The sequence below is a fragment of the Dromiciops gliroides genome, chromosome 3 (assembly GCF_019393635.1).
Source record: "Dromiciops gliroides isolate mDroGli1 chromosome 3, mDroGli1.pri, whole genome shotgun sequence".
Lineage (NCBI taxonomy): Eukaryota > Metazoa > Chordata > Mammalia > Microbiotheria > Microbiotheriidae > Dromiciops > Dromiciops gliroides.
The window spans coordinates 355593649-355620932 of NC_057863.1; the positions used below are offsets into that span (position 1 = coordinate 355593649).

General features: G+C 43.3%; 1 protein-coding gene across 5 annotated transcripts in view; it reads right to left on the bottom strand.

The window, feature by feature from the left end:
* GRIK4 (glutamate ionotropic receptor kainate type subunit 4) overlaps positions 1 to 27284 on the bottom strand; it is a 714483-nt gene that overhangs the window by 280146 nt on the left and 407053 nt on the right. For 4 of the 5 annotated variants that reach the window (XM_043998087.1, XM_043998088.1, XM_043998090.1 and 1 more), the window contains exons 4-6: positions 20240 to 20404; positions 7865 to 7962; positions 1747 to 1912 (exon numbers count right to left, since the gene is read on the bottom strand). In XM_043998087.1, the coding sequence (XP_043854022.1) occupies positions 1747 to 1912; positions 7865 to 7962; positions 20240 to 20404 (429 nt within the window). The remainder of the gene's footprint in view (positions 1 to 1746; positions 1913 to 7864; positions 7963 to 20239; positions 20405 to 27284) is intronic. The other variant, XM_043998089.1, reaches the window with a different exon arrangement.

Below are 27284 nucleotides of genomic sequence, written 5' to 3' on the forward strand. Positions count from 1 at the left end.
CACTACTACTTTTCATTTAATTTGTGTGTGCTGATATATTTTTATTTGCATATTGTCTATGTGTGGGATTATATGACAGTTTTTGTTTATGTCAATATGGCTTCTTTGCCTAATTAACTGGGAAACTCTTTGAGATCAAGGGGTGATTTACAATTCTTTTATCCTGCACAGTACCTAGCACACCACAGAAAGTGCTTAATAATTATCTGTTTGTTTGTATTAGTGAAGGAATGAATATATAAGTAAAGGGCAGTAGCCACAACATGGTAAAAACAAAAGAATCTATCATATTCATATGAGTGAATGAATGAATGAATGACTTTACAGGTGTAGGGCAGCATATACAACATGGTAAAAACAAATGGATCTATCATGTTAGTAGGAATGAATGAGTGAATACATGAATGAATGGATGGATGAATGAATACACAAGTGGAGGGCAGTAACCAAAACAGGATAAGAACAAATGGATCTAGTTTGTATGAATGAATTGAATGAATGAATAAATATACAGGTGGAGGGCAGCAACTACCACATGGTAAAAACAAATGGAACTATCATGTTTGTATGAATGTATGAATGAATGAATGAATGAATGAATGAATGAATGAATGAATGAATGAATATACAGGTGGAGGGCAGCAACTACCACATGGTAAAAACAAATGGAACTATCATGTTTGTATGAATGAGTGAATGAACAAATGAATTGAGTGAGTGAATGAAGGGATGGATGGTTCAATACACAGGTGGAGGGCAGTAACCACAACATTGTAAAAACAAAGGGATCTATCATGTTTGTATGAAAGAATGAATGAATATACGTGCTCTCCACCTATGTAGAGAAATAATAAAATCGTAAAGACCAAATGGATGTCATGTTTGTAAGAATAAATGGATATATGCATGGACAGTCCAAAATATAATATGGTAAAAATAAATGGATCTATCTTGTTGGTGTGAAGGTGCCTGCTATGTCCACTTTTTGTAGGACTCTGAAAGGGGCAGAACTGCTGAGAAGCTGCACCCAAGTGGGCTTTTGAAGCCTAGGCCCTGAAGAGCAATGTGAGAGTGACATGCCCTTCAGGTGTGGTACGTCAGCAATAGCCAGTGGTCAGCGTCTGAATGATCAGGTGTGGGTGAGCAGCTGTCTTAAGCACACAGACATGACTGTGTGCTGGAAGGAGCTGGATTATGTTAGCCAAATCTTATAAATGCTGAATTTATGTCACAAATTGTCTGAAAGTCAGAGAAAATGTATTTCCAAAACCTGCATTAAAAAAATGCTTTATCAGGAATTGACCTCAGACCTCATTCCATCAGCAAAAGCCGCTCTCCAGGGAAAGATGCTCTTCAAACCATCAAATACAAATGCATCCAATTTCTCTTTCTCTCTCTCTTTGTATCTCTCTAACAATGAGGCAGGAAGTGTGGGAATTGAGTTTGCAGATGCAAAGAACCTTGGCTCTTGGTTTGCTTCTCTATGACCCAGAACGTGTGTTCTTCTCATACGTATGTAGTTGGCTCTTGGGTGGGATAAACACATGTGCACATATGCAAATGTGCACCTAGACACACACACACACACACACACACACACAGAGCCCTTTGGTTATACGTCCTGTTCATCAGGGTTAACTTTCCAAATCAGCCTCCTCCCTCCTATCTGGGGGACACTGAAGAGGGTGCAGAAATAGTCAGGCTATACTGACCAAGAAAGGTAGCCCCAGATCTCAGGAAACTTACATTCTGCTTTGGCGCAGATGAGGCAGGCTGTGGTACAGTTGAAAAACCTCAGGATTCCAGCGACTGCCACGCTGATGTCCGTGTTGCTGGGGTGGAGGTTCAGGGTGGTGAATCTCTGGGACTGCAACTTCACAAATTCCTCAGGGGACACTTTGAAATGGGGCACCTGAGATGGAGGGGAGAACATGATCAGGACAGAGAAGAGGAAGGGTCAGAATGAAAGGGAGAAGGGGAGGGAGAGAGATCTGTAAGAGAAAGCAGAAGATGGATTTCTTCAATTAAGTAGACTCTCCTTTACTACATAGTGGAAGGGGGAAAGAAGAGAGAGAAGGGTAAGAGGAGAGAAAGAGAAATGACAGAGAGCTGGAGAGAGAAAGACAGAGACACAGACACAGAAAGAGACAGAGAGAGCCACACAGAGAGACAAAGAGATACTGAGAGAGGTAGAGAGACAGAGAGGGATGGAATCACAGAGAGAAAGTGAAAGAGAGACAGGGAAAGAGTAGGGATGGAATGAAGAAGACTGGTTTGAATCCATGAGGCTTTTAAGATGAATAGGGACCAGACAAGAAGCTCCCTGGCTGGGGACCTGTATACACTGACAGCAAGACTAGAAGCCAGTGGTGGGAGCCTGGGGGAGAAAGAATAGATGCTTTCTTATCTATAGAAGAACTTCTCTCTGTAAGGCAGGGAGACTAATAGCTCTTAAAGGAAGAATCCTAATAATATTTCATTTGTAGTTAATCAATCAGAAGAGAGATTTGTGTGAGAGAGAGAAAAAAAAAGAGGGAGAAAGGAAGAAAAGGAGAGATCAAATCAAGACTTATAAAACCACTGCTGGGGGAAGGCGCTATGGTCACCATGGAGAGGTGGCTCAGAGAGAAACTCTCCTCCCCTGGTGTTCCCCACCCCCAGCATACCCACACTCCCATGTGGTTTAACTGATAGCTGGGTAGGCACCTTCAGGCATCTATGGACATTCCAGGGAGAGGGGAGCATTCAAAGTATTGTCTCTGGGTAGTAATGCACTGGGGAGAAGAGGTGCTTTGGGCTGGGAAATGATTTGGAAGCTCCCCAATAGAGCCAGGTAAATAAATATCTGCTTTGGCTTCATTAGAACAATGTCAGGTCCCCTCTGCATCTAATCCTGACATTTCTGGGAGCCATCACTCTCTGCCTCCCTTTCTTCCCCTCTCATGGGATGAGACATTTAACAGGCTGTGATGGCTGCTTTATTGGAAGCTTAAGCTATTCGGTGGGTAATAGGAAAGTGAAAGAGTTATAAGCTGCTATCTGCCTTGATTTCATTCCGGTGCCCTCAGCCCTGGTGCCTGGAGCAATGAGGACTCCAGCCAGCTCACTGGAGGCTCACTTGTCTAACTCTGGCAGAGTTGCTTCCTCACTCGGGGTGTTGGGGTGAGGAAGGTTATGTGGCTTTCCAATAAAGTGAGGGAGGGGTTTCCCTGGTCCTCACAAGGACTAAGAATTGGGTCAATGATAAAAAAGAAACAATTATTTTCATCTTGGTTCCCAATGTGGAGTAGAGGAGGCTGGCAGCTTATGGAAAGGTGCTGTAAAAGATGGGTCTATTACAGCTGGGTGTGAAGGGTAAGATATGGGCATTCCTAAAGAGAACAAGACTCCAGGGAAGATTATATTTGGTAGATTCCTTTCCCCTTCCTTCCTTCCTCCTCCCCACATTTTTAACCAGGTGAGATCTGGTTGGCTGGATGATCACTTGTCATGGAGGACAGGGCATAAAGGGAATTCCTAGTAGTGATTGGACTGGATAACCTTTGAGGCTCTTTTCCAACTCTAAAAGTCTGTGGTTCTGATTACAATGAATAGCAAGGGCATTTTTGAAAAGGAGAAGGAATAAAAAAGGAACCCAAATATAGGAGAGAGAGACAGAGACACTCACAGACAGAGACAGAAAAATGGAGACAGAGTATATATCTTGGGTGGAGGGATTGATGGTGGTTGTAATGATGTGATACTTGGGTCTGTATTAGCATCTTTTGGTGTCATCTCCTACCGGAAACTTCCATGTATTTGTTGAATCACTACACAGCTTTCTTGATCTAGGAACAGGAAGTTTGGTATTCTTCCTTTCCCCCAAATCTAGGCCTTGTAGGAACTACTCTATTTAGTATATTCTAGGGACAGTTCAGTATCTAAGTGACCACAACAGTGAAATTAACTGGAGGTTATGATTAAATGAACAAAATATTCACCTCTTCCCCCATAGCCCTGGATTCCTTACAGGTGAGGGCGACTTTGTTTAGGAGTAAAGAGGACCTGGGGCCCAGGGAGGGATGAAGAGGGATGTGTGCTATGATGCCATGTGTGTGTCTCCCCAGGCTGATATAATAGATACACATCTTGAAAATGAGCTTGATGGAAGACGGGCTGTGGAAAGACCCAGCCTTCCCTTATTGGATCTGGGAAGAAAGGATTGGACACTGTCCTAGTCCTGTGATTCTCTCTCTATGACAAAGATCAATCAGCAATTGATTTGAAAGTGCGAATCGCATTCCAGCCAGGTCCACTGTGGGAGGAAGCAGGGAGGGGGAGGAGAGGGCATTGAAGTAGAAAAAGGTCCAGCAAGGGCTGCAAGAGATATTATCAGCCTTTAAAGACACGAAGCTTCAGCGAGAGCTCCATTTCTTTCCCCCAGAGCTGAGGGAGATCGGCGCACGGCAATTCAGCCTTATAAAATATTCAAAGAAATGCATAATCTGGTCTGAGAAAGAAGGTTGATATTGAAGAGATGTGGCCAAACAAAGTGATGATCATGGAGCAGCACTAGGGTCTAGTCACTGATACTAGAAGGAACTGCTGGGCCAAGGGGAGGTGGAGGTGAAGTCTCTCCCTCAGGCCTATCCATGCCAATGTGGGTTAAAGGAGGCGCTGGCAGGGACAGACCTCCAAGTGAATTCCAGCCAGCAGTGAGAGTGGGGAATAGGAGGGGAAATGCAATGAAGGTCCAAGAACACAGAGAAGAGGAGAGAGCAAGGGGCAGAGAAGGGAAGAATTATCAAAGGAGAGGGAAAGATAAAAAGGGGCAAGAGAGGGAAGGAAAGAGAAACCTTGACACTCTCACTTGGATAAAACCACTGTCATTGGACTAACAAGCCTGGCATTTTCCTTGGGGGAAAAAAGATTTAAGTGAGAAATTAGGAAGAATTTCCTAATGCTCAAACTCATTTAGATACTGGGATTAAATGATTGTTGTGGAAAAAATGCCTTTGTTGGAGGGACCTTTGTGGCTTCCTGGGTCCTTCATCCTGCCCAGAGGTGGGTGTAGGAGTAGAGGACAGTATGTACAATGCTGCACTTGTTAAGAGTTTGGGAGTCCTCATTTCACATCCTAGCTTTTTGACCTCTGTGACAATGAGCAAATCACTTACCCTCACTGGGCCTCGGTTTCCTCTTTTGAAAAATTAAGGGATTTGACCCATTGTTCTCTATGACCCCTTGTGGTTCTAAATCCACAATCCTATGAGCCTGTGGGACAATCTGCTATTTGCATCTTTTTTTTTCAAATTTCTGGAGAAATTCACTCAGAGGTGAGAGACATCTTTGGAAAGCTAGAGAGATGCAAAGAGGCTTATATAACTGTCTCCTCTTGGGGAGGGTCCTCGATGCTATCAGGCTGGGAGAGGCTAATGGGCCTATGGTTAGGAATCCTAATAATATGCTCATTTGCAGTTAATAAATCAGAGTGTGGACAGAAGAAGTGTTACATTCCAGGGAACAGAGAAATAAATATTCAGCTGAGGCACCAAGTGCTGATGGCCTCCCACTGTCTTTATAAGAGCAGGGAAGACCTGCAGGGGTTCGGGTGGGGGGAGGAGGGGCCTCGAATGGGGGTAAGGGGCAGTGGAGCATGTGCCAGGGAAGGCTGGGGGTGGAGGATCAACCTGGGCTCTTTGCCCAGTGGCCTGGTCTCCTTTGGATGTTCTAGGCGTGCTCTGGGAAGAGTATGCCACCCTGTTTCTAAAAACTCATTCTCTTTCATTAGTGGCATATGGAAAGGGGGAAAACCTACTGAGGGTGAAAATTTACACAGAGGGTCCTTTCCTTACTAAGGCTCTTGAAGCTTGGTGGCTCCTGATCTTTCTTTAAAACATTATGGTCATCTTCCTTTTCCTATCACCTATGTTTCCTACTATATCCTTCCCCAACCTGTCTCAGTCAGTCATCTTTTAAAGAGACAATCCCATCATTATAATGAATGAAAAAGGATTGTTTTATAGAGAAAAGTTCAGCAAAAACTAAGCAACATATTGAAAAATCTGATGTCATTTGTAGGTTTCTCCATCCACAGTCACCCACCTCTGCTAAAGAAGAGGAGAAGGAGACATTGGGGAGGACAAGAAAGGGAAAGTGCCTTCTCCTGTCTCTTCTTTAGTGCCAGACTTTCAGTCACATAGAGCAGAACAGTTCAGGAGCCCCTGCAGGAGCACCACAGTCCGATTGAGGCCAGAGAAGGTGTCCCCTCTACAACACTCTTGACAGGTCTTCAATCAGCCTATGCTTGAGGACTGCCAGGCACCAGGAACTCCCCACTCACTCCCCAAGGCAGTCCCTTCCACTTGTAGAGAGATCTACTTGTTATGGAGATTCCCCACTCCCCACCCCCTTGTATCAGACCTAAATCTGTCTCTCTGCTACTTTCTCTAGTTACACCTACTTCTGTCTTCTGGGGCCAAACACAATAAGCCCAATTCTTTTTCCTTGGGATAGATACTCAAAGGTAAGAATCATATTCTCTCTAAGTCTGCTCTTCTCTAGGCCAAATATCTTCAGCTCCAGCACTTGTACTATCCACGGTCATCCTACTCTGAATGTTTTATGGCATATTGAAGTCCTTCCCACAATGCACTGCCTGGATCTGAACCCATTGTTCCAGATGTGGCCAGACCAGAGGAGAGGGACTATAGACTTCCCTCGCTATACACTCTTGTTAATGCAGTCCCTAATGGTATCAGCTTCTTTGGTTACTGTGTCATACCCTTGAGTCATTTGGAGCTAGTCATCTGCTAAAAGCCTCAGGTCTTTTTCACCAATTTAGTCTCCTTTGACCCTTCTTTAAACAGCCCTTTCAAAACAGAAGGGATCTGGAGAACAGAAAGAAGCATATAGCCTGTTAATCTAAGATGCCATCATTCCGCTTAATTCAACACCAGGCAGGCCCCTCCAAATGCCCATTTGAACTGACTGATTGATTGATGCCAGAAGGGCTGGTAAGTAGTCCAGCAGTGGACAAGATGAAAGGTTGGAAACTGGGACCACTGAAGAAGCAAAACTCTTTCACCTGAACAGAAGGAGGGTGAAAGGTGATTGACTGGAGGATGGGTTATGGGTCAGAGGGCCATATGAGAGAACTACCCTTCTGTCTCTGCTAGTGGAAACTGTTCTGTTTTGGTTAGCGTGCGGGCTTCTATTGTGAACCTGTAGTGATCAAATGAAAGAAAAATCCTTCTTCTGGGCCAGGATAGAGAATGGGGATGAGAAACCCTCATGAGGGCCAGCTGTGGTAACATGTGACTGCCTCATTTGCAAGGATAGGGTTAATGCAGCTGGGCCTTATGGGGGTGAAAACTCCTGGCTTCTCATCCTAGCTTTTCAACTTCTGTGACATGATAGGCAGATATAGTCACAGATGGTTTCCTGCAAGGGATTTTCTCTCCCATATAACTGGTTTTGGTCTCCCCTAAGAAAAGAACTAGAAGAAATGACCCTAAAGCAGGAGGAATTCAGGTCAGACTTGAGGTATGACATCTCGGTCTGGCAAGTAGTCACTCACAGAGAAAAAGGACATTTCGAAAATAAAAAAGGACATTTCTCATTCTACATATCTCTCACAGCTTCCCACCCTCATTTTGGTGGTGGTGGTGGTGGTGGTGGTATTCCCACCCAGAGGCAGAGGGATAGAATCCAGAAAGTATTCCCAAGAGCCCTTCTAGCCAGAAACATTTACAATCCTCTGACCACTTCCTTCCAGAACATTTCAGAGGGTTCCAGCTGAAGTCAAGATCAGCTGGCACAGTTGGTCATATCTCCCAGCATCTACCCTATGTCCCTCTTCCCTCTCCCCAGTCCCAGCACTTACCTCCTTCTCCCCACAGATGTTGCTGATGATGGAGCTGGAGGCAGGGCTAGAAGAAGGTCCCAAGACAGCTACTACCCCCTTTGGGAGTATCTGGCACACTGTACCGGGTGGCCCGAAGGAGTTCCAGAACAGGAAAGGAAACACACGTTACCCAGAAGGTCTAGCTAAATACCTAACCCCTCCACCCCAGGGATTGGGGCCCAGGGTCCTAGAAGGTCAGAGCTGAAAGGGATCCCAGAGACATCTAGTGGCAAGATTCTAGTCCAACTGCATCAATTTACCAGTGGGGAAACTGAGGCTCCGATTTGCCTAAGTAGTTTGCCAAAGATCAGACAGTTTAGTAAGTAGCAGAACAAAGCCAGACCCTCTGATTCCAATTCCAGTGACATTAGCCCTACACCCTGCTCAGTCCAGTCTGCATCACTGCTTCTCCTTTTCCCACTCTCTTCACCTTCTCCCCAACCTCTCCAGAGAAGACGCCATTGCTTTCCCTGAACTACTCTGTTGCAGGACAGGTTTATTGAAGTTTATGGAAGATATTAAATGAGGAAATGACCCACGTTATAGCAACATACTGCCACAGACATAGGGGCATAAATTGTCTGTACTGTCACAGGACAGAAGGTTAATGGGGGGACACATGTAGGCCCTGGTTGGTTTAATTCCAGCAAGATTTCCAGAATGGGAGCCTGGGGATGCCTCTATCCCCAGTGACCTATCAGTTAAACTACAAAACTTAGTCACCTGAAGGAAGTACTTCTCTTTCCCCACCTACCCCTCCCTCTTAGCCCCACCCTCAGAGGCCATAAAAGAGTGTGCCAGAGAGAGAAGGTGATGGTATAAAAGAATGTCTATGGCAAGAGAACAGAGACTCAGGGGGTCAGATAGAAAGAGAGAGAAAAAACAAGAGATAGCAGCAGAAAGTAGAGAGGCATGTGCAAGCAGAGAATAGAGGAGGGGAAAGAATAGGAGACATGAAGGCAGAGAGGGAGAGAACAGAGACAGAGCCAACATGAGGGGCACATGCAGACAAAAAGGCAGAGAATAAAAGGGAAAAAAGGAGACAGAGCCAGGGGAAAGACAAAGAGATAGGCAGAAGCAGACAGACAGAGAAAAGAAAAGAGGGAGAATCGAGGCAGAGGAAAGAACCAGACTTAGCTAGAGACAGAGGCAGCTTGAGAGAGAGGAGAAGGAGGAGGAGGAGGGGAGAGAGAGAGAGAGAGAGAGAGAGAGAGAGAGAGAGAGAGAGAGAGAAAGGAGGAGGAGGAGAAGAGGAGGAGGAAGAAGAAGAAGAAAAAAGGAGAGGGGAGGAGAAGGGAAAGGAGAAAAAGAGAGGAGATAGAGAAAAGAGAAGATGAGAGAGAGAGAAGGGAACTTAGAGGAGAGAGACAGAGGGGTACAGAGAGAGAAGAGAGCAGAGAGAAAGACAGGGAGAGATTGGGAGAAAGAGAGAGAGAGAAAGGAGGAGGAGGGGAAGAGGAAGAAGAAGAAGAAGGAGGAGGAGGAGGAGGAGAGGGGAGGAGAAGGGAGAGGAGATAGAGAAAAGAGAAGATGAGAGAGAAGGGGACATAGAGGAGAGAGACAGAGAGGGGTACAGAGAGAGAAGAGAGCAGAGAGAAAGACAGGGATTGGGAGAGGGAGGGAGAGAGAGAGAGAGAGAGAGAGAGAGAGAGAGAGAGAGAGAGAGAGAGAGAGAGAGAGAGAGAGAGAGAAATTGATTTAGCCTAAGAGACCAAGAAGAGAAGAAGCTTGGTGCAAGAATAAAAAGGAGAGAGAAGTGAGAAAAGATCAGACAGTACAATAGAGTAAAAAAGGAAAAGGGATGTGTGTGTCCTTTATCTTACTTTTCCTCTCCATGTCTTTCTGTTTGTATCTCTGTGCATCTATACATGAACTAGAGCGAGGACATGCCTGTTCAGAACTAAGATGAATAACACAATTACTCAGCACCCTAATTTACAAGTTTTACTCTAGGTACTCCCATCATTTTTACTACATTGTCTATCAGGCAGAGTTCTTTTCCCAGTCCAGGAAAATGAGGCTGAGAGCAGGGGTGTGCTGGTAAAAAAAAAAAAAAATTATACAGGATACACTTCCAAATTTAATCTGCATTATTAATATTTCTCTATCAGTTTCTTAAGTCTAGACCAGAGATATCAAATATGAGTCTCGTGGGCTTTCAGCAACATTTCCAAGTGCACCAGGAGCCAGATTAAAATGTAATTGGGAAATATTTAACAAAATAAAAAAACAATGAAGCACAGATAGTATTAGATTTTTAAGTCAATAGATGGCCTGCATTTGGGTTTGACACTATTGGTCTAGGCAATCAACAAGACAATAAGTCAAGCCCTGATTTGTAGCATTTGATGAGTTCTGAGGTGTAAATGCTCACACTGCAAATCTGATAATAGGTTCTCCAGAGTCAGAGCTGGCTTCTGCACAGGCCTGACAAAGACCACTTGACAAGTCAGCGGCAAGACCAGGGCTGGGACCTGCTTTTCCTACCTTCTGCTCTTAACCCTTGAACCATATGGGCAAGAACTGGTTTACATGCCCCTCAGGAGAAATGGATCTCTCAGAAGTTCCCAGGTGCTGGGGAGGACTTTTGTGATTGCAAGGAGGCAGGTGGTGCTCAAGAAATAGCTAGCAGTCTTATTTGGTTAGAATGTTTGCCACCCATAGGTATCCCAAGGAAGTCACTGATAAAAGGGAAGGCTCCACATACATCAAAATATTGATAGCCGTCCCTTTTGTGGTAGCAAAGAGTTGAAAGTAAAGTAGATGCCCATTGATTAGAGAAAAACTAAACAAATTATGGTACACAAATGTAATATTACTGTGCTGCAAGAAACAATGAGCAAGATAAATACACAGAGGCATGGAAAGACTTTCATGAATTGATACAGAGTGAAGAAAGCAGAGCCAGGAAAACAATATATACAAAGACTACAAATGTAAATGGAAAAACAACAACCACAAAATAATCAAAAGTGAATGTTGTGAAATTTAAAAAAAACAAGCTCTGCCCAAAAGAGAGGTATGAGAAGAAACTTCCTATCTTCCTCTGCAGAAGTGAGGGCTCCACAGGGATGGAACTTTGAATATAAAGCCAGTGATTTTTGTTTTGGAGTTTTCTTTGAGGGGAGATGTTGCTTGGTTTTGCTGACTTTCTTTTCTTTCTTTTTTTAAAAATTCTTATAAGGGATGTCTTTCTAGGAAGGGTTAAGGGAAGGATCTAGGGAAAATCTAGCTGATATAAAACTAAATATCAATTGTAAAATTTACTTTTTTGTGAGACAATTGGGGTTAAGTGACTTGCCCAGGGTCACACAGGTAGTTAAGTGTCAAGTCTCTGAGGTCAGATTTGAACTCAGGTCCTCCTGAATCCAGGGCCGGTGCTTTATCCACTGCGCCACCTAGCTGCCCCTAATATCTACTTTTAAAAAGAATATAATCTGGGGGCAGTTAGGTGGCAGTGGATAAAGCACCGGCCCTGGATTCAGGAGGACCTGAGTTCAAATCTGACCTCAGAGACTTGACACTTAACTACCTGTGTGACCCCGGGCAAGTCACTTAACCCCAATTGCTCCACACACACAAAACAAAACAAAACAAACAAACAAAACAAAATTAAAAGACTATAATCTGAAGGAGTTAAGGGGTTTCTAGGAATCTGGTGTTTGGTTCCCTCCTCTTGAAGGTCCCTCTAACATAGAGAGGTACTGTACTCATCAAGAGTAGCCACAATTTGCCAGAGGCTTAACCTTGTAACTACTACCTAAACTCTTCTGGTGACCAATTGCTGGGGCTAACAGCCCCACCTGTAACTCTCTGGAAGCCCAGTGGTTTCTGAAATGGAGGCAGAGGAAAGTGTGGGTAGTGAAGTTAGAAATGGGGAGTGTGAAACTGATCTCTGAGGCAGAAGAGAAGTGAGAAAACTAAGAGTCAGGAAACCCGAGTTCTAATCCTGGATCTTTCACTAAGTATGCGCTTAACAAGTCACTTAACTCTAGATTTCAGCTTTCTCTTATATTAAGGGATGAAGTTAGATCCAATGAACTCCATGATTTCTTCTAGCTCTGCAACTAACTGTATGGGGGTCTAGCGGAGGTGGGAAATACCTGTAAGTTTGCTAATCTCTGGTGAAAGAATGAGTTTAGTAGAAAGAACTCAAGGTTGAAAAGCAATAATTAAATTCCTGCCTGGCTTTGTGACCTTTTTAATAGTCACTCAACTTGCATGGGGTCCCAGTTTCCTCTTCTATGACTTGGAGTAAACACTCCCTGCCCAACCTTCCTCTCAGTGACATTGTGAGAACTTAATAAAATTGTGCTTTGAAAGAAGGAGCAACGGTTCATATGCAGTATGTGGCTTTTGAGGAGACAGGCCCTGCCATAGATGTAGGTGCTGAGAAATGTCTTCCATGCCATGGACACTCCAGTGGACTCCATTACTGTCCTCAATTTGGGAGCAGCTCATTTCTCCTCTGTAGAATGCTATGTGCCTGGAGGTTTAAAAGCCAATGTTAATTCTCAATTGTCTATTAAGACATTTAATGGATTAATCCTGGTGATACCATAGCCTTTGCTCCAAGATGCCCTAGGTCCAGATTTTCTAAATGCTAATCTTTAGACAGACTCCCCCCCACACTTCTGCAAACCTTTTATTACCAAGTATCTTTACCTCTTCAAATGTATAAGCTTTTAAAACTGACTCCTTATCTTCCTCCTCCTCTCTGTCTTGTTCCTCCTTCTCCTTTTTCTCTAGCTTCTGGTTTCCACCCCCCTGAGAAGTCCCTGTGCTAAAGCTTTAGAGGGGAGGGGAGGGGAGTTTGAGGGGAAAAACAGAGATTTTTATCAATCTGTAGTAGGGTTTGGGTTGGGAAAGCCTGTCCTAGGTTTCTGAAGGTTCACTCAGAAAGTGGGAAGGAGCTGAGCGTGAAACTGAGCTAGAGAATACATAGAGGGCATCCCCCAAAGTCTCAGTGCCGTTTTAAGAGAATGCCTATGCATTTAGGTGTTTCTGCATGCTGAAATTCAGATGACTTCAGGCTTATCTGGATTGTCATCTCTGTCTCTGCTCTTCCTCTATTAGTGTCCTGGGGACTACAAACTTTCCATACCTTCCAATACAGGATAAAGCCCAATTTCCTTAACCTGGCATTCAAGGTTTTCTACAATTGGGTGCCAACCTACTTCTTTACTCTGATATTCCACTTCTCCCCTATTTCAAGCTTCCACTTTTTTTTTTTTGCAGGGCAATGAGGGTTAAGTGACTTGCCCAAGGTCACACAGCTAGTGTCGAGTGCCTGAGGCCGGATTTGAACTCAGGTCTTCCTGACTCCAGGGCCAGTGCTTTATCCACTGCACCACCTAGCTGCCCCCTCAAGCTTACACTTTTAGCAAGTCAGTGTGTTCCCTCCTCTGGAACTTGGCTTGTGTCATGCCACCCATTTAGAATGCCAAGCCCCTTTTGTTTTGTCTAAATATTATCTGTCCTTAAAATCCAGCTCAAGCACGATCATGAAACCTTACTTTAAGACTCCTCCTTCATACCCAGTTTCCCTACCAACCCATTTCCTTCCCAGCTCTTGTAACATTTGCTGCATACTTAATCCCATACTGCACTTTTCATGAGTGCATGTTTACCCTGTCTCCTCATTGAGATTATCAATTCATGTTTGATGCTTCTTTGGACCTCACATAGGTCCTAGAACAGTGCTGAACCCTGCTTGGGCTGATGTGGTGTAAGCAACACTGAACCAAAATGTAGAAGTCCGGGGTTTGACTTCTGACCTCTGACACTTAACTTTGTTGTTGGTATTGCTGTTCAATGATTTTTCAGTCCTATCTGACTCTTTGTGATCCCCTTTGGGGTTTTCTTGGCAGAGATACTGAAGTAGTTTGCCATTTCTTTCTCTGTCTTAACCCTGTTTGCCTCAGTTTTCTCAAGTGTCTCAGGTCAAATTTGAATTCAGGACTATGAGTCTTCCTGACTCCAGACCCAGTGCTCTATCCATTGTACCACCTAACTGCTCATCAGATACTTTAGAGTAAGTCTTTGAACCTCATTTTCCTCATCTGTAAAGTGGGGAAGGTAGATGCTATTATTATTCTAATTTCATAGATGAGGAAACTAAAGTAAACAGAAGTGAAATGATTTGCCCACAGGCACACAGCTAGTAAGTGTCTGATACTGGATCAGAACTCAAGTCTTCCTGACTCAAGGCCCAGCACTCTATCCACTGCCCCAAGTTCCATAAGGGACAAACAGGAAGGCATGTATTAAAAACTCAAGTCTTTTGACTTCAAGTCCAGGGTGCTTTTCCTTCTACCACACTGCCTCTATAGTTTGTAGATGTAGCTATGGAAGAGACCTTTGAAATCATCTAGCCCAACACCCTTATTGCAGGGACTTGCTTGAGGTCAGACAACAAATAAGGCAGAATTCACACCCAGCCCTTCCACAAGTGTGATCTCAGCCCAATTTAGCCTCTCTGGGCCTTTCATTCCTCTCATCTGTAAAACAATAAGATCAGCCAAGATGGCCTTAGAGGTCCCCTCCAACTCTTTTTTTTTTTGCAGGGCAATGGGGGTTAAGTGACTTGCCCAGAATTACACAGCTAATAAGTGTCAAGTGTCTGAGGCCCGATTTGAACTCAGGTCTTCCTGAATCCAGGGCTGGTGCTCTATCCACTGCACCACCTAGCTGCCGCTCTCCAACTCTTAATCAATGATTCTAGGATTCCCCAATTCCAAGTTCCACAGTCATCCATTATCCAGCCCATTGTCTCTCTGACAGCTCATGATTTTGAAATCTCTGCCAGAATTCGGAAGGGCTCAGGACTGATCTGTCTTGATTTCATGAAGAACCAATGGGTCCAGTTAGCTAGTGCCATGCCATGCACACCTGTCTCAGTGTGTGCTCTAACTACAGGGTTCTGATCGTGGTGGGACATCAAAGAATCATCAAAGAAAAATGATGTGGGCTGCTGCTGATGCACCTGCATCCACAGAGACAAAGAAAAGCATCCTCAGTTGAGTTTATGACTGTGGATCCCTTGGGGAAAGTGAAATCTCCTACTGGCCCTGGCAGAGGCTTCAAGAAGGTGCAGCCTTGAGGAGGCTGGGGGGCGGGGATTAGGAAGGGGCCAACTCCTCTGAAGACTGTAGGACGTGGGCTGCACTCAGCAAACAGACTGAGCTATGGGAAAAAAGGAAGAACATTTTTTATAAGAGTTTACTGAGCAAGAAGGGTTAAGATGGAGATAAGATAAGGATGCCTGGGAGATGATGACCTAATGGGTTTTGCCCATCTCTATTATTCTTGATCGATGATGGAGCATTTCAAAAGTCAAATATAGAAAGCCTGAAGTAGTGATAGTGGAAAGGCAGAAGAGATGGGAGGAAAGCAACAGGTTTTACCAAGTGAGGAAATGCACCATATGAAAATTGTGGTTTTGCCTAATCGATAATGAAGGCACAATTTTTCACTTGATAAAAGCAGTGGCCAGAGTGTTCTTTTTCATTGCCCTTATGAAATAACAGCATGGAAGAAGGGCACAGGAGCTGGACTAGGAGTCAAGGGATGCCTTGGGTCCAAGTCCCACATCTGTCACCAGTCATGAGTGAACCATTTAATTTCTCTGAGTCTCACTATGAAAAATATACCTAACAGTATCTCTAGTATTTACCTCAATAGGCAGTTGTGAATATCCAACAAGATGATATATGGAGAGTATTTTTGCAAACTGAGTGATATGTAAATTTCAGCTTTTTTTTTTTTTTTTTTAGTGAGGCAATTGGGGTTAAGTGACTTGCCCAGGGTCACACAGCTGGTAAGTATTAAGTGTCTGAGGCTGGATTTGAACTCAGGTACTCCTGACTCTAGGGCCTGTGCTCTATCCACTGCACCACCTAGCTGCCCCAAATTTCAGCTTTTAATGTATGATTAGGTTTATAAAAATAGAATTCACCTAGATTTCCTGGGGTGGGTGGTAGTGGTGGCAAATAATAATGTTTAAGGTTTAAAACATTAAAGTTTTTAAATGCCCGTTCTCACCAAAGTCCTATATGGTCAATGGTGCAAATATTATTATTGTTGTTGTTGTTATTATTATTTCCATTTTATAGGTAAGGAAACTGAGTCTCAGATTAAGATATTTGCCCATACTCACATGACTAGTGTCTGACCTAGATTAGAACCTGGTCTCTTTAATCCATGTCAAGGGCTCTTTCCAATATACCATGTCTCTGGCTCTCTGCAGTGGCCATCTCCTATACCTAAAAAGCTCTCCCTCCTTAATTCTACCCCTTAGAATTTCTTGCTTCCGTCAAGATTCAGCAGGAGGCCTTTCCCAGTATCTACATCTGCTAGAACTTCCCTCCCCTAAGATTACCTTCCATATAATTTGTTTCTTGTCTGTACCTAATTATTTACACGTAGCCTCTCCCACTAAAAGGCAGGACCTTTGAGGTCTATTTTTTGCCTTTCTCTGTGTCCCCAGTACTTAGCCCAGTGCTTAATACATAGGAAGTAGTTTAAAATGCTTGTTGATTGGCTGATTGGGTAAGCAAACTGAGGCACAAGTGTACTTTAAGGCTAGCTGGTTCTCTCTGAGGAGACTGTCCAAATAAGATTGGCACTGACTAAAGAGGATTCCTTTCCTTAAAGTGGATTCCCTGGCCCTATAGGAGCAGATAGGAGATTTGAAGAGGTTGTTCAGGATCTCAGAGTTTCTTGCACTTTTCAGAGCCTCATCATGCCAATTAATACCAGTCTAATGGCCCCAAGCCTTCAGGAAAAAGGCAAGCCAAGGCTCTGCCAGAGTTGAGAATTCCTGTCCTTGCCTTCCCAGTCTTCTTCCTTGTCACCTTCATTAACTCTTAGATGTGATGAAGGGATTGGAAATCTTTGCTACCCAGGGCTTCTCCAGCAGGGTTTCTGGCTGACTAACCAGCTTCTTGAGAAGAGTAGGACAGCTGGAGGAGACCTACAGCCCTTGCTTATAAACAGAGCTTAAACCGTCAACAACTATGCCCATCTGTCAACCAGACATCTGGGTTTTAAAAGACCAGGACATCAGGAGAGGGGTGGGGAGTGGGGGTGGGGAAAAACACAAAGAAAAAGGGGAGAGAAAGACTGAGATGGCATAGTATACTACTACTACTATTACTGCCACCACCACCACCACCACCACCACTACCTCTTCCACCTCTTCCTCCTCCTCCTCCTCCTCCTCCTCCTCCTCCTCCTCCTCCTCCTCCTCCTCTTCTTCTTCTTCTTCTTCTTCTTCTTCTTCTTCTTCTTCTTCTTCTTCTTCTTCTTCTTCTTCTTCTTCTTCTTCTTCTACTACTACTACTACTACTACTACTGGCATTTCTATAGTGCTTTAAGGTTTGCAAACCACTTTGCATGTGACCACATTTCATCCTCACATAAACCCTGTGAGTTAAAGTGCTATTATCCTACCCATTTTACAGCTGAGAATACTAAGGCAGAGAAAGGTTAGGTAACTTGCACAGGGCCATAGAGCTAATAAGTGTCTCAGGAAGGATTAGAACTCAAGTTTCCCTGACTCAAGTCGTGTTCTATTGGAAACACAGAAAAGAGGGCACTGAAGTTGTAGTCAGGAAGACATAGGGGTTCTTTTGTTTGTATGTTTGTGTTTTTTTTTTTTCAGGGCAATGAGGGTCATGCAGCTAGTAAGTGTCAAGTGTCTGCAGTCGGATTTGAACTGAGGTCCTCCTGAATCCAGGGCTAGTGCTTTATCCACTGCATCACCTAGCTGTCCCCAAGATGCAGGTTTTAATCCTGCCTCAGACACTTACTGGCTGTGCAACACTGAAAAAGTCACCTAACCTCTCTCATCCTCCCAATCTTTGTAAAATCAGGAAATTTGGCTCTTAATCTATGAACCTATGAAGAGAGGGGGGGAAAAGAGACAGAAACAAAGGAGAAAAGGGAAGGTAGAAAAAGAAGGCAGGAGAGGGCTCTCTGGAACAGCATGTACTCTCACTTAGAAGTGTGTAAGTGTGTGGGGGTGTGGAAATTAAAGCCAACAAAAGAGAAGCCAGAGAGCTGTTCTCCTCATTTCTCCTCACTTACCCTCCTCTTCACTCACCCATCACCATCTCAAGTATTGTTCTCAACAAATCCAGACCATTAGAGGAACACAGATCTGGTCCAGGGAGCCCAGTCCCTTGATCTCCACTATTGGACTCTACCCCAGCAAATCCTTCTTTGTTGAAGGGGATGGTGGGGGTGGGGGGAGGGCCCACGGAAAATGATGGGCTGGTGCATTTTAAAAACTACCTGTATGACTGCTTTAAACCCAGGAGACCTAACTCCAGGCTTGGAATGAAAGGCCATTAGGATAAAAAGATGTTGGCGTCTTTCTTCCCTAGAAGCACTAATGATGTAGCAAGCCCTCATTGAAATGTAAGAGCTGAACTAAGGGGCTAGAAGCATCTTCCTTACTTGGGAGCACTTTGCCGACCTGAAAAGGGGGCATTAAAAAGATGCCCAGAAGCTTTACAATGTGGGATGAAGATATTAGTTCCCTTTATTCCCTCGATTCATCTGGCTTAATATTTTAGATGTATTGACTTTACAAAGTGCAGTAACTGGATCTGCCATATGTGCAGCCCAAGCTGCTCTAGGGGAAGGAAATTTACATCTGCTAATGACCGCCAACGACGATGGGTGAATTTGTTTGCTCAGCCCAACACAGAGAAGCTGGGAAGTGATGGAAAGAGGGAAGGAGAAGATGGCTTCAAAGCATGGGATACCCAAGTGGGCAGAAACTTGGTTCCTGTATGAATCCCTAATGCCACCCTCCTCACCCCACCAGACAATTCTCCAAACCAAGCTGATGTTTCTGACCCTCATTTGGAATATGATCATTTATGCTAATTTTGGAGGGGTATCCTAATGGCTTAGTACAGTGCCTGGCAAATCATCATCATCATCAATTATTTTTATTTATAAAAATAACATTTCTTTTTTTTTTGTGAGGCAATTGGGGTTAAGTGACTTTCCCAAGGTCACACAGCTAGTAAGCATTAAGTGTCTGAGGCCGGATTTGAACTCAGGTACTCCTGACTCCAGGGCCAGTTCTCTATCCACTGCACCACCTAGCTGCCCCAAAAATAACATTTCTAAAAATAAACCATTATAGTAAATAATTAATAAATATTTGCTAATTGGTTAATTAATGCCAAGAGAAGCCATGTGATCAAATGGAAAAAGTTCTGGGTTTAGAGTCAGAGTCTTGAGGCTGAAGTCCCGAAGCTTTGACACTACCTGTATGACCTCAAGCAAATGTTTTCACCTCTCTGTTCACCAGTTTTCTCATCTTTAAATGAAGGATTTGGTTAAGTCAGTGGTGTCAAACTCTGATGGAAACAGTACTTGCAGGCTGCATATTGACTTAGAAAACTACAAATTAACATTATCTATGTTGTATTTTTACTTACTTTGTTAAACATTTCCCAATTACATTTAAATCTGGATTGGGCTTCACCAGGGAGCAAGTAGCCAGCAGACTCTGGACTAGATAAGGTCCTTTACAGCTTTAAATCTATGATCCTGCACCCATTATTTCAGGGGCTATGCTGTGGATGTATGAGGACCTGAAGAGCCATTTGCTCAGAATATGTATCACATGATGCTAAACATATGAAATATGGAAACATTTTTTTTTCCATAAGGCTTGCCAAAGGCTAGAATGGATGGCTGAGGGAGGAGGTGCAATCTCCTTCCTTGTAAGGCTTGGCACGTAGGAGGAACTCTCATCTGATTGGGCTGGTGGAGGCTGGTCTTGTACATCAGTGTATAACAATGCCTCCTTTTGTTCCAAATCAGAAGCTATTTATTTCCAGTTATGTACTGTCCAGTAAACAGGAAGGTTATCTTGTCACGTCGCCCCCGCAAAAGGCCAGGGAGCAGTGTCATTTTATAAACCTCCCTTCCCTAAGACATACCCTGCCCCTAAAAAAAGAAAAATCAAACATTCAGTGAGTTAGTGCCTTGAAAGCAAGGGCCTTATGTTTATGTCTCTGGCATTCATCCATGGGTCTTTTGTAGATGCCTATGTACACAAACGGGGATAAGTGGGTAAGTGAATGAATGAATGAATGAATGACATGCAGCCTTCTCTGGGTCTTAATTTGCCACAGTACTAGCAACAAAACCAGCCACTACATTTACAGCTCCAGGGGGCTTTGAGTTCCCAGTGCTCTCTAATGAGAAGACTCCTGCACCTCCTCCTCCCCCCAGTTTGTAGAGAGGGTATCCAGAAGAGATACAAAGTAGGCCACCCCAGTATCACCCCATCAGGGAGGAAGAGCAGCCCCGGAACCCTGTACGTACTGGTTTCTGCTGTCTCGTACTCGCTATCCCTCAGCAGTTCGAAGATGTCCACCTCCACCTTGGCCTTCCCTACCCTCTCAGGAGCCCGGTTGATTCGGTTCTTGGCCAGGGTGATGGACAGCCTCTCACCTCGATTGCACTCCATCGGGTCGTCCAGGATTGCGGCTATTGGGAAGCAACCACAGGAGAGAACAGACTTAGGCTTCCTATAGATCACCAACCCGAAACCCCTTGTTTTGTAGAAAAAAAGTGACTTCCACAGGATTTGCTTTGGGGCTTCGATTCCAAATGCAATGCTCTGTCCATTGTGCCGTGTTCTCTCGGCAGGTGGGAAGCAGCCTGGTGCTTTGCTGCTCACCCTTCCTCCTCCCACCTTATAAAACCCACCCCATCTTCAAAACTGCCTCAAGACTAAGGTCTTCTGAAAGGCCATAGTACAATCCTAATAACAAGGATGGTCAGTCTATCCCCCCATGTTTGTTCTTCTGGGTCCTTGTCCCCTAGCAGATGGGAAACTCCTCCAGCGAAGAGATTCTATTTTCTAACATCCTCATTACCATAATCATCATCAAAGTCTTTAGTAAGGGCCTGGTTATTGTCAGAACCACCAGGGATGAAACAAAAAGAGCTGCCGATCCAGTTCCTATCTGGTGTGCTGTCTCAGACAAACCCACTGATATGGGCTCCCATACACAGAACATATAAGCATCAGACTATACATATCAAACTACCTCACTAATGGATGGTGGTATATTTACATCACAAATGTCTTGGGGCAAAGAGAGGATGAGAGTCAAGAAGAGCTGGACTGTGGGGGTCAAATATTTAGGACTTTCACTGGGGGTGTGAGGGGAAAGCTACCAGCTCTCCTTCAATAATTGAATTGGGGGGGGGGCAGGACAATGAGGGTTAAGTGACTTGCCCAGGGTCACACAGCTAGTAAGTGTCAAGTGTCTGAGGTCAAATTTGAACTCAGGTACTCCTGAATCCAGGGCTGGTGCTCTATCCACTGTGCCACCTAGCTGCTCCCTCAATCATTGAATTTCAAAGTTGAGAAGGGACATCAGAGGTCATTTTGGTCAACTTTTACCTGAACAGAGATCCCCTTTATGGGTTCCCTGAGAAGTGGTCATCCAGTCTCCAGTTTGGGAGGGGATTGTTGTAGTTGGAGTCAGGAAGACCAGATTTCAAATCCTGCCTTCAGATACTTAAAAGCTGTGTGACCCAAGGCAAATACCTTAAATTCTCTCAGCCTCAGGGCTCTCATCTGTAAAAGGATTAAACAATAGCACCTACTTCCTAGGATTGTTGTGAGCTTCAAAGGAAGGAGATAACACCCATAAAGTGCTTTGCAAACCTTAAAGCACTAAGTGAATACTAGCTAGAATTTGGAACTCAAAACTTTAAATAAAAATGTTTATTATTATCTAAAAACAACAACAAAAAAACAAAATACGAGCTATATTGTCTTTGTTTTCATTGTTCTCTTTCTACCAGTCCATTCCACCCTGGGATGGCCCTGATTGTTAGGAAGTTATTTCCTTGACATCAAGCCTAAATCTGCCTCTTTACACCTTGCATTGCTTTTAATTCTGCCCGTTAGGGCCAAGAAGAACAAGTCTAATCCCTCTCTCACTTGACAGCCCTTGAAATACTTACAGGCTGCTATCATGTCCACCCCGTCTTCTCTAGGCTAAACACTCTGCCTTTCTTCAAGCAATCCACTTCTTTTTTTCATTCCTTTCTTCTAACACAAGACTCTGTAGGCAGTGGGGTATCAGAAAGTCCGTCCTGACTGACTGATGTCCACAGTTCCCCCAGGGCCACTACCAGTTCTCTATCTAGCTTTGCTTTTGGTTGGTGATTAATTCCCTCCTTGGAATTGCAGTGACTGTTGGCCTCAATAAATGTTTCGATCAGTATAATTACAATCCTAACAGAAATCCGGGTCCTAGGGCTACAGAAACTAAAGCAGAAGGGGCCCTTGGGGTTCCCTCTAGGGAATACAAGAAGATCAGCTCCTTAATAAGGTAGTTACCAACCAGTACACTCACTTCTCAACAGGTCCCTGGAGACAGACTGGAGGGTTGAGCAAAGACAGCAGTGTGTCTGAGTGCAGTGAACGCCGCAGCTTGATATGCAACCCGGTGTTCAAGCATAATCCTACAGTCCCACAGGGCTGCCATGTGGGCCGTGGCACGATGCTCCAAGCTCCCAGGCATTGTCTAATAAGGAACATTCTGATCTGGCACATTTCTCCCTCATCCTCTCTTGGTGCTGAGGGGAGGATCCCACAGGCTGTGGTGAAGGAACCAGGAACTGCCCCGGTAAGTAATGCCAGGATGGTAAGAATATCTTTGGGTACCAGCTTTGGTCCCAGCCTAAGGAGAGACTTAAATTTACCCTTTCAGTGAGCTGATTGAATGATGATGACACCAGTTCATGTGGAAGACAACTCTATCTTCATCTCATCTCTGAGAATCATGGGGCCATAGCGTCATAGATTTATTTATTCATCATTTATGTTTCATGCTAGTTCTAATATTCACCACCCCCAGAAAAAAAATGGTTATCCCACCCTTCCTGAATACCACCTCTATGGGAACTCCTTACTCAAGAACCTGCTAATTCTCTTTTTGGGCACTAGTGATTTCAGGAAGTATATTGAGCAGAAAGTTGCCTCCATATAACTTGCACTCATCAGTTCCAGCTCTCAATCTTTTCTCAAAGCTTTGTGCAGAACAATACCTTATACTGGATTTTTATTAATGGGCTCAAAGTTCTTTCATGTCTAATCTCCTTAGTTCTCCTCCATATTCTGGGAAAACAAAGTAGAAGGGAAGAGACTGAGGATGCTAGAGAGAGATGAGGAGAAATATGGAAGCAAAGTCTTTAAAGGGAAAGGATGGGACCTTGAGCATGAGTGGAGGGGAGAAGTGGAACTTCTGAGATTGGTGAGAAGGATAAGAGGCTAAGTTGGGAGAGAATGAGAGAGAGAGAGAGAACGCTCAATTTTGAGAAATGGAGGGAGGAATTATGAGAGAGCTAATCCCCAAATGGCTTCAATCTCCTTTGTAAAGTAGAAAGTAGGATTATCTGTTTAAGGTGATTCACAGAATCTCAAAGTTTGGGGGTAGAGGGACCTCAGAGGTAATGAAATACAACCTGTAATTAAACATTCCTTCTCCATAAAGTACAGTAATCATCTATCTTCCATCCAAAGACCTCCTGGAATCAGCAACCCCTTACTTGCCAAAGTAGCCTATTCTACTGGGGAAGTTCTAGTTCTTAGGAAGTTTCCCCAGATCTACACCTTCCGTCTGACCTCTGGGACGATTGTAATCTCTCTTTCTATGACATCTCTTTCAATACTTGAAGATAGTTATCATGTATCCTATTCTCTGCTCCTCTACTCCTCAACTATTCTCTTCTCCAGGCTAAACATTTTCAGTCTCCTCAATAGTCCCTCACATGGCATGCTCCCTAGTCCTCTCACTATCTCAGCCACCTTTTTTTCTGTATCCTCTCGAGTTTGTCAGTTTTCATCTTAAAATAATATATCCAGGACTAAATACTATATAACAGATCTGGTCTGATCAGGGCGGGATAAAGCAGGATAATGACTACCCTCAATCTAGACACATTCTCTTACTTTGTGAAGCCTAAGATTAAATGATTTTTTTTAAGGTTCCATGTCACACTGTTTACTCATATTGAGTTTGCAGCCACTAAGACCTTCAAATCTTTTTCACATAAAGTATTGTTAAATCATGCCTTTCTCATTCTTTACTTAGGCAAAGGAATTTTTTTTTAAATCCAAGTGAAGGGCTTTAGCACTATTATGTTTCTTTTCTTTTTCTTTTTTTTTTTTACTGAGGCAATTGGGGTTAAGTGACTTGCCCAGGGTCACACAGCTAGCAAGTGTCAAGTGTCTGAGGCCAGATTTGAACTCAGGTACTCCCAAATCCAGGGCCGGTGCTTTTTCCACTGCGCCATCTAGCTGCCCCCTGCGCCATCTAGCTGCCTCTATTATGTTTCAACTTATTGTATACAGCCTTCCATTCTAGCCTGTTGAGATCTTTCTGGATCCTAATAATGTCATTCAGTGTGCTATCTATCCTCCTCAACTTAAGCAGGTAACCTCAACCAACTCATTTAAATTCTCTGAGTTTTAGTTTTATTATCTGTAAAATGGAGTTGGACAATACTGTCCCTTCTATCTCTAAAGGGACAATGCCATTTACATTGGCCTATGCCATTTACAAATTTAATAAACATGTCCTCACCAGAGTTTCTGGAAAAAAAAAAGTTACATAAAGCCAGAGCCAGATCCCTGGGGCACTCCACTAGGCATATCTCTCTAGGAGATACACCATGATGAAGGTTGGGATGGGTTAGGACTGAGGTCTTGAGCAGAACTCAGGTTGCAGCCTAGGAGTCCAACAAGGTTAAATGATTCACATTAGGATGAAACATAGGCTCCCACAGGATGCATCAGAAGTGCTACATCTAGGGGCAGCTAGGTGGTACAGTGGATAGATCACTGGCCCTGGATTCAGGAGAACCTGAGTTCAAATCCGACCTCAGACCCTTGACACTTACTAGCTGTGGGACCCTGGGCAAATCACTTAACCCCAATTGCCTCACAAAAAAAAAGAAGTGCCACATGCCACATCTAACATGTTTATGGAAAGCCTTTTTTTCCTCATCTAAACATAAAACATAAATGCCATGAAAATCTTTAGCAGAAATATATGGGGAACTAAATCAAATTTATAAGAATGCAAGTCATTCCCCAATTGAGAAATGGTCAAAGGATATGAATAGGTAGTTTTCAGATGAAGAAATCAAAAGTATCTATTGCCATATGAAAAAATGCTCTAAAATCACTATTGATTAGAGAGATGCAAATTAAAACAACTCTGAGGTACCACCTCACACCTATCAGATTGGCTAATATGACAAAAAAGGAAAATAATAAATGTTGGAGAAGCTGTGGAAAAATTGGAACACTAATGCATTGTTGGTAGAATTGTAAACTCATCCAGCCATTCTGGAGAGCAATTTGGAACTATCCCTAAAGGGGTATTGGGCTGTGCATACCCTTTGACCCAGCAATACCACTATTAGGTCTTTTTTCTCAAAGAAATCATAAAAAGGGAAAAGGGCCCACATGTACAAAAATATTTATAGCAGCTCTCTTTGTGGTGGCAAAGAATTGGAAATCGAGGGGATGCACATCAATTGGGGAATAGCTGAACAAATTGTGGTATATGAATGTAATGGAATACTATTGTGTTGTAAGAAATGATGAGCAGGTGTATTTCAGAGAAACCTGGAAGGACTAACATGAACTGATACTGAGTGAGATGAACAGAACCAGGAGAACATATCAACAACATTGTGTTTTGATCAGCGGTGACAGTCCTGACTCTTCTCAGCAACACAATAGTCCTAGATAGATCCAAAGGACTCATGATAGAAAATGCTCTCCAAATCCAGAAAAAAAGAACTGTGGACTCTAGATGCAGATTGAACCATACTATTTCTACTTTTTTGTTTTTCTTTTTTGAGTTTTCCCCCTTTTTTTCTGATTCTTCTTTCACAGCATTAATAATGCAGAAATGTGTTTAATGTGATTGTACATAAATAACCTACATCAGATTGCTTGCTGTCTTGGGGAGGGGAGGGGGAGAGGGAGGGAGAAAAAGTTGGAACTAGAAATCTTATACAAACAAATGTTGAAAACTATCTCTACATGTAACTAGAAAATAATAAAATATTTTTATGATTAAAAAAAAGAAATGATGAGCAGGCAGATTTCAGAAATACCTGGAAAGACTTAAGTGGACTGATGCTGAGTGAAGTGAGTAGAACCAGGAGAACATTGTACACAGTAGCAGAAACATTGTGAGATGATCACCTGTGATAGACTTAGCTCTTCTCAGGAGTGCAATGACCCAAGACAATTCCAAAGGACTCATGATGGAAAATGTTCTCCACATCCAGAAAAAAGAACTGTGGATTCTGAATGTATATTGAACCATACTGTTTCTACTTTTTTTGGAAGTTTTTCCCTTTTGTTCTGATTCTTCTTTCACACCATGACTAATGCAGAAATGTTTAATATGATTGTACATATATGACCTATATCATTAGATTGCTTTCTGTTTTGGGGAGGGGGGAGGTAAGGGAGGGAGGAAAATTTGGAAATAAAAATCTTATGAAAACAAATGTTGAAAACTATCTTTACATGTAACTGGAAAATAATAAAATATTTTTATGTTAAAAAAGAAAATATTTAGCAGAGTCCTCATCAGGTTTTCAGTATGTTGTCTCCATGTAGCTACTATCGTATTTGTCTACTTCTCATTGCCAAAATTCTCAAATGAGGGCTCTCATTTTCTAAATACTGCCTCCTTAACTCCTTGCAGCCTGGCATCTATCCTTGACAAACTGTGGTGGCCTTCTTGTAAACTTCAAGATGCTTCTGTCTATCCTTACTCTTTTTGACCTGTGTGAGGTCTTGGATATTGGCTTCCTTCTTTCTTACCTCACTGGAGATTGAAGCCATGTGTAGAGAGGGATATCCTGGGCTCCATGGCTAAGGAGACTAATGAGATATGCAATCAGGATTATATGCTCTCTAAACCTTAGGCTAAATATTTCATTATTGTTCTTCTAGAAACTTGGCATTACTGCAAAGGGCTGTGGGTAGCTTAGGCATTGTAGTTCTAAAGGAAATCTTGGTGCTATTAGGCAGAATATATAAAAGTTTTGGTAACCTGCATTTATAATTTGCTGTAATCAATTGTCTGTTAATATTTTGCTTTTTTCTTTTCCAGTGACCCCTATAGGTCTGCTGAGCCCCAGTGGTTCAGTTAGAATACTTCCATTAATTTTAATCTCCCAACTTGCTAGACATTCATTTGTCTGTGTCCACCTCACACTCCCTCCCTTCACTTGATTTTGCTTCTCTGAGATTATAAAAGTGTTTTGCCTTGCTCAACCAAATGAAAAACTTTGTGCACAGTACTCAGGTTTT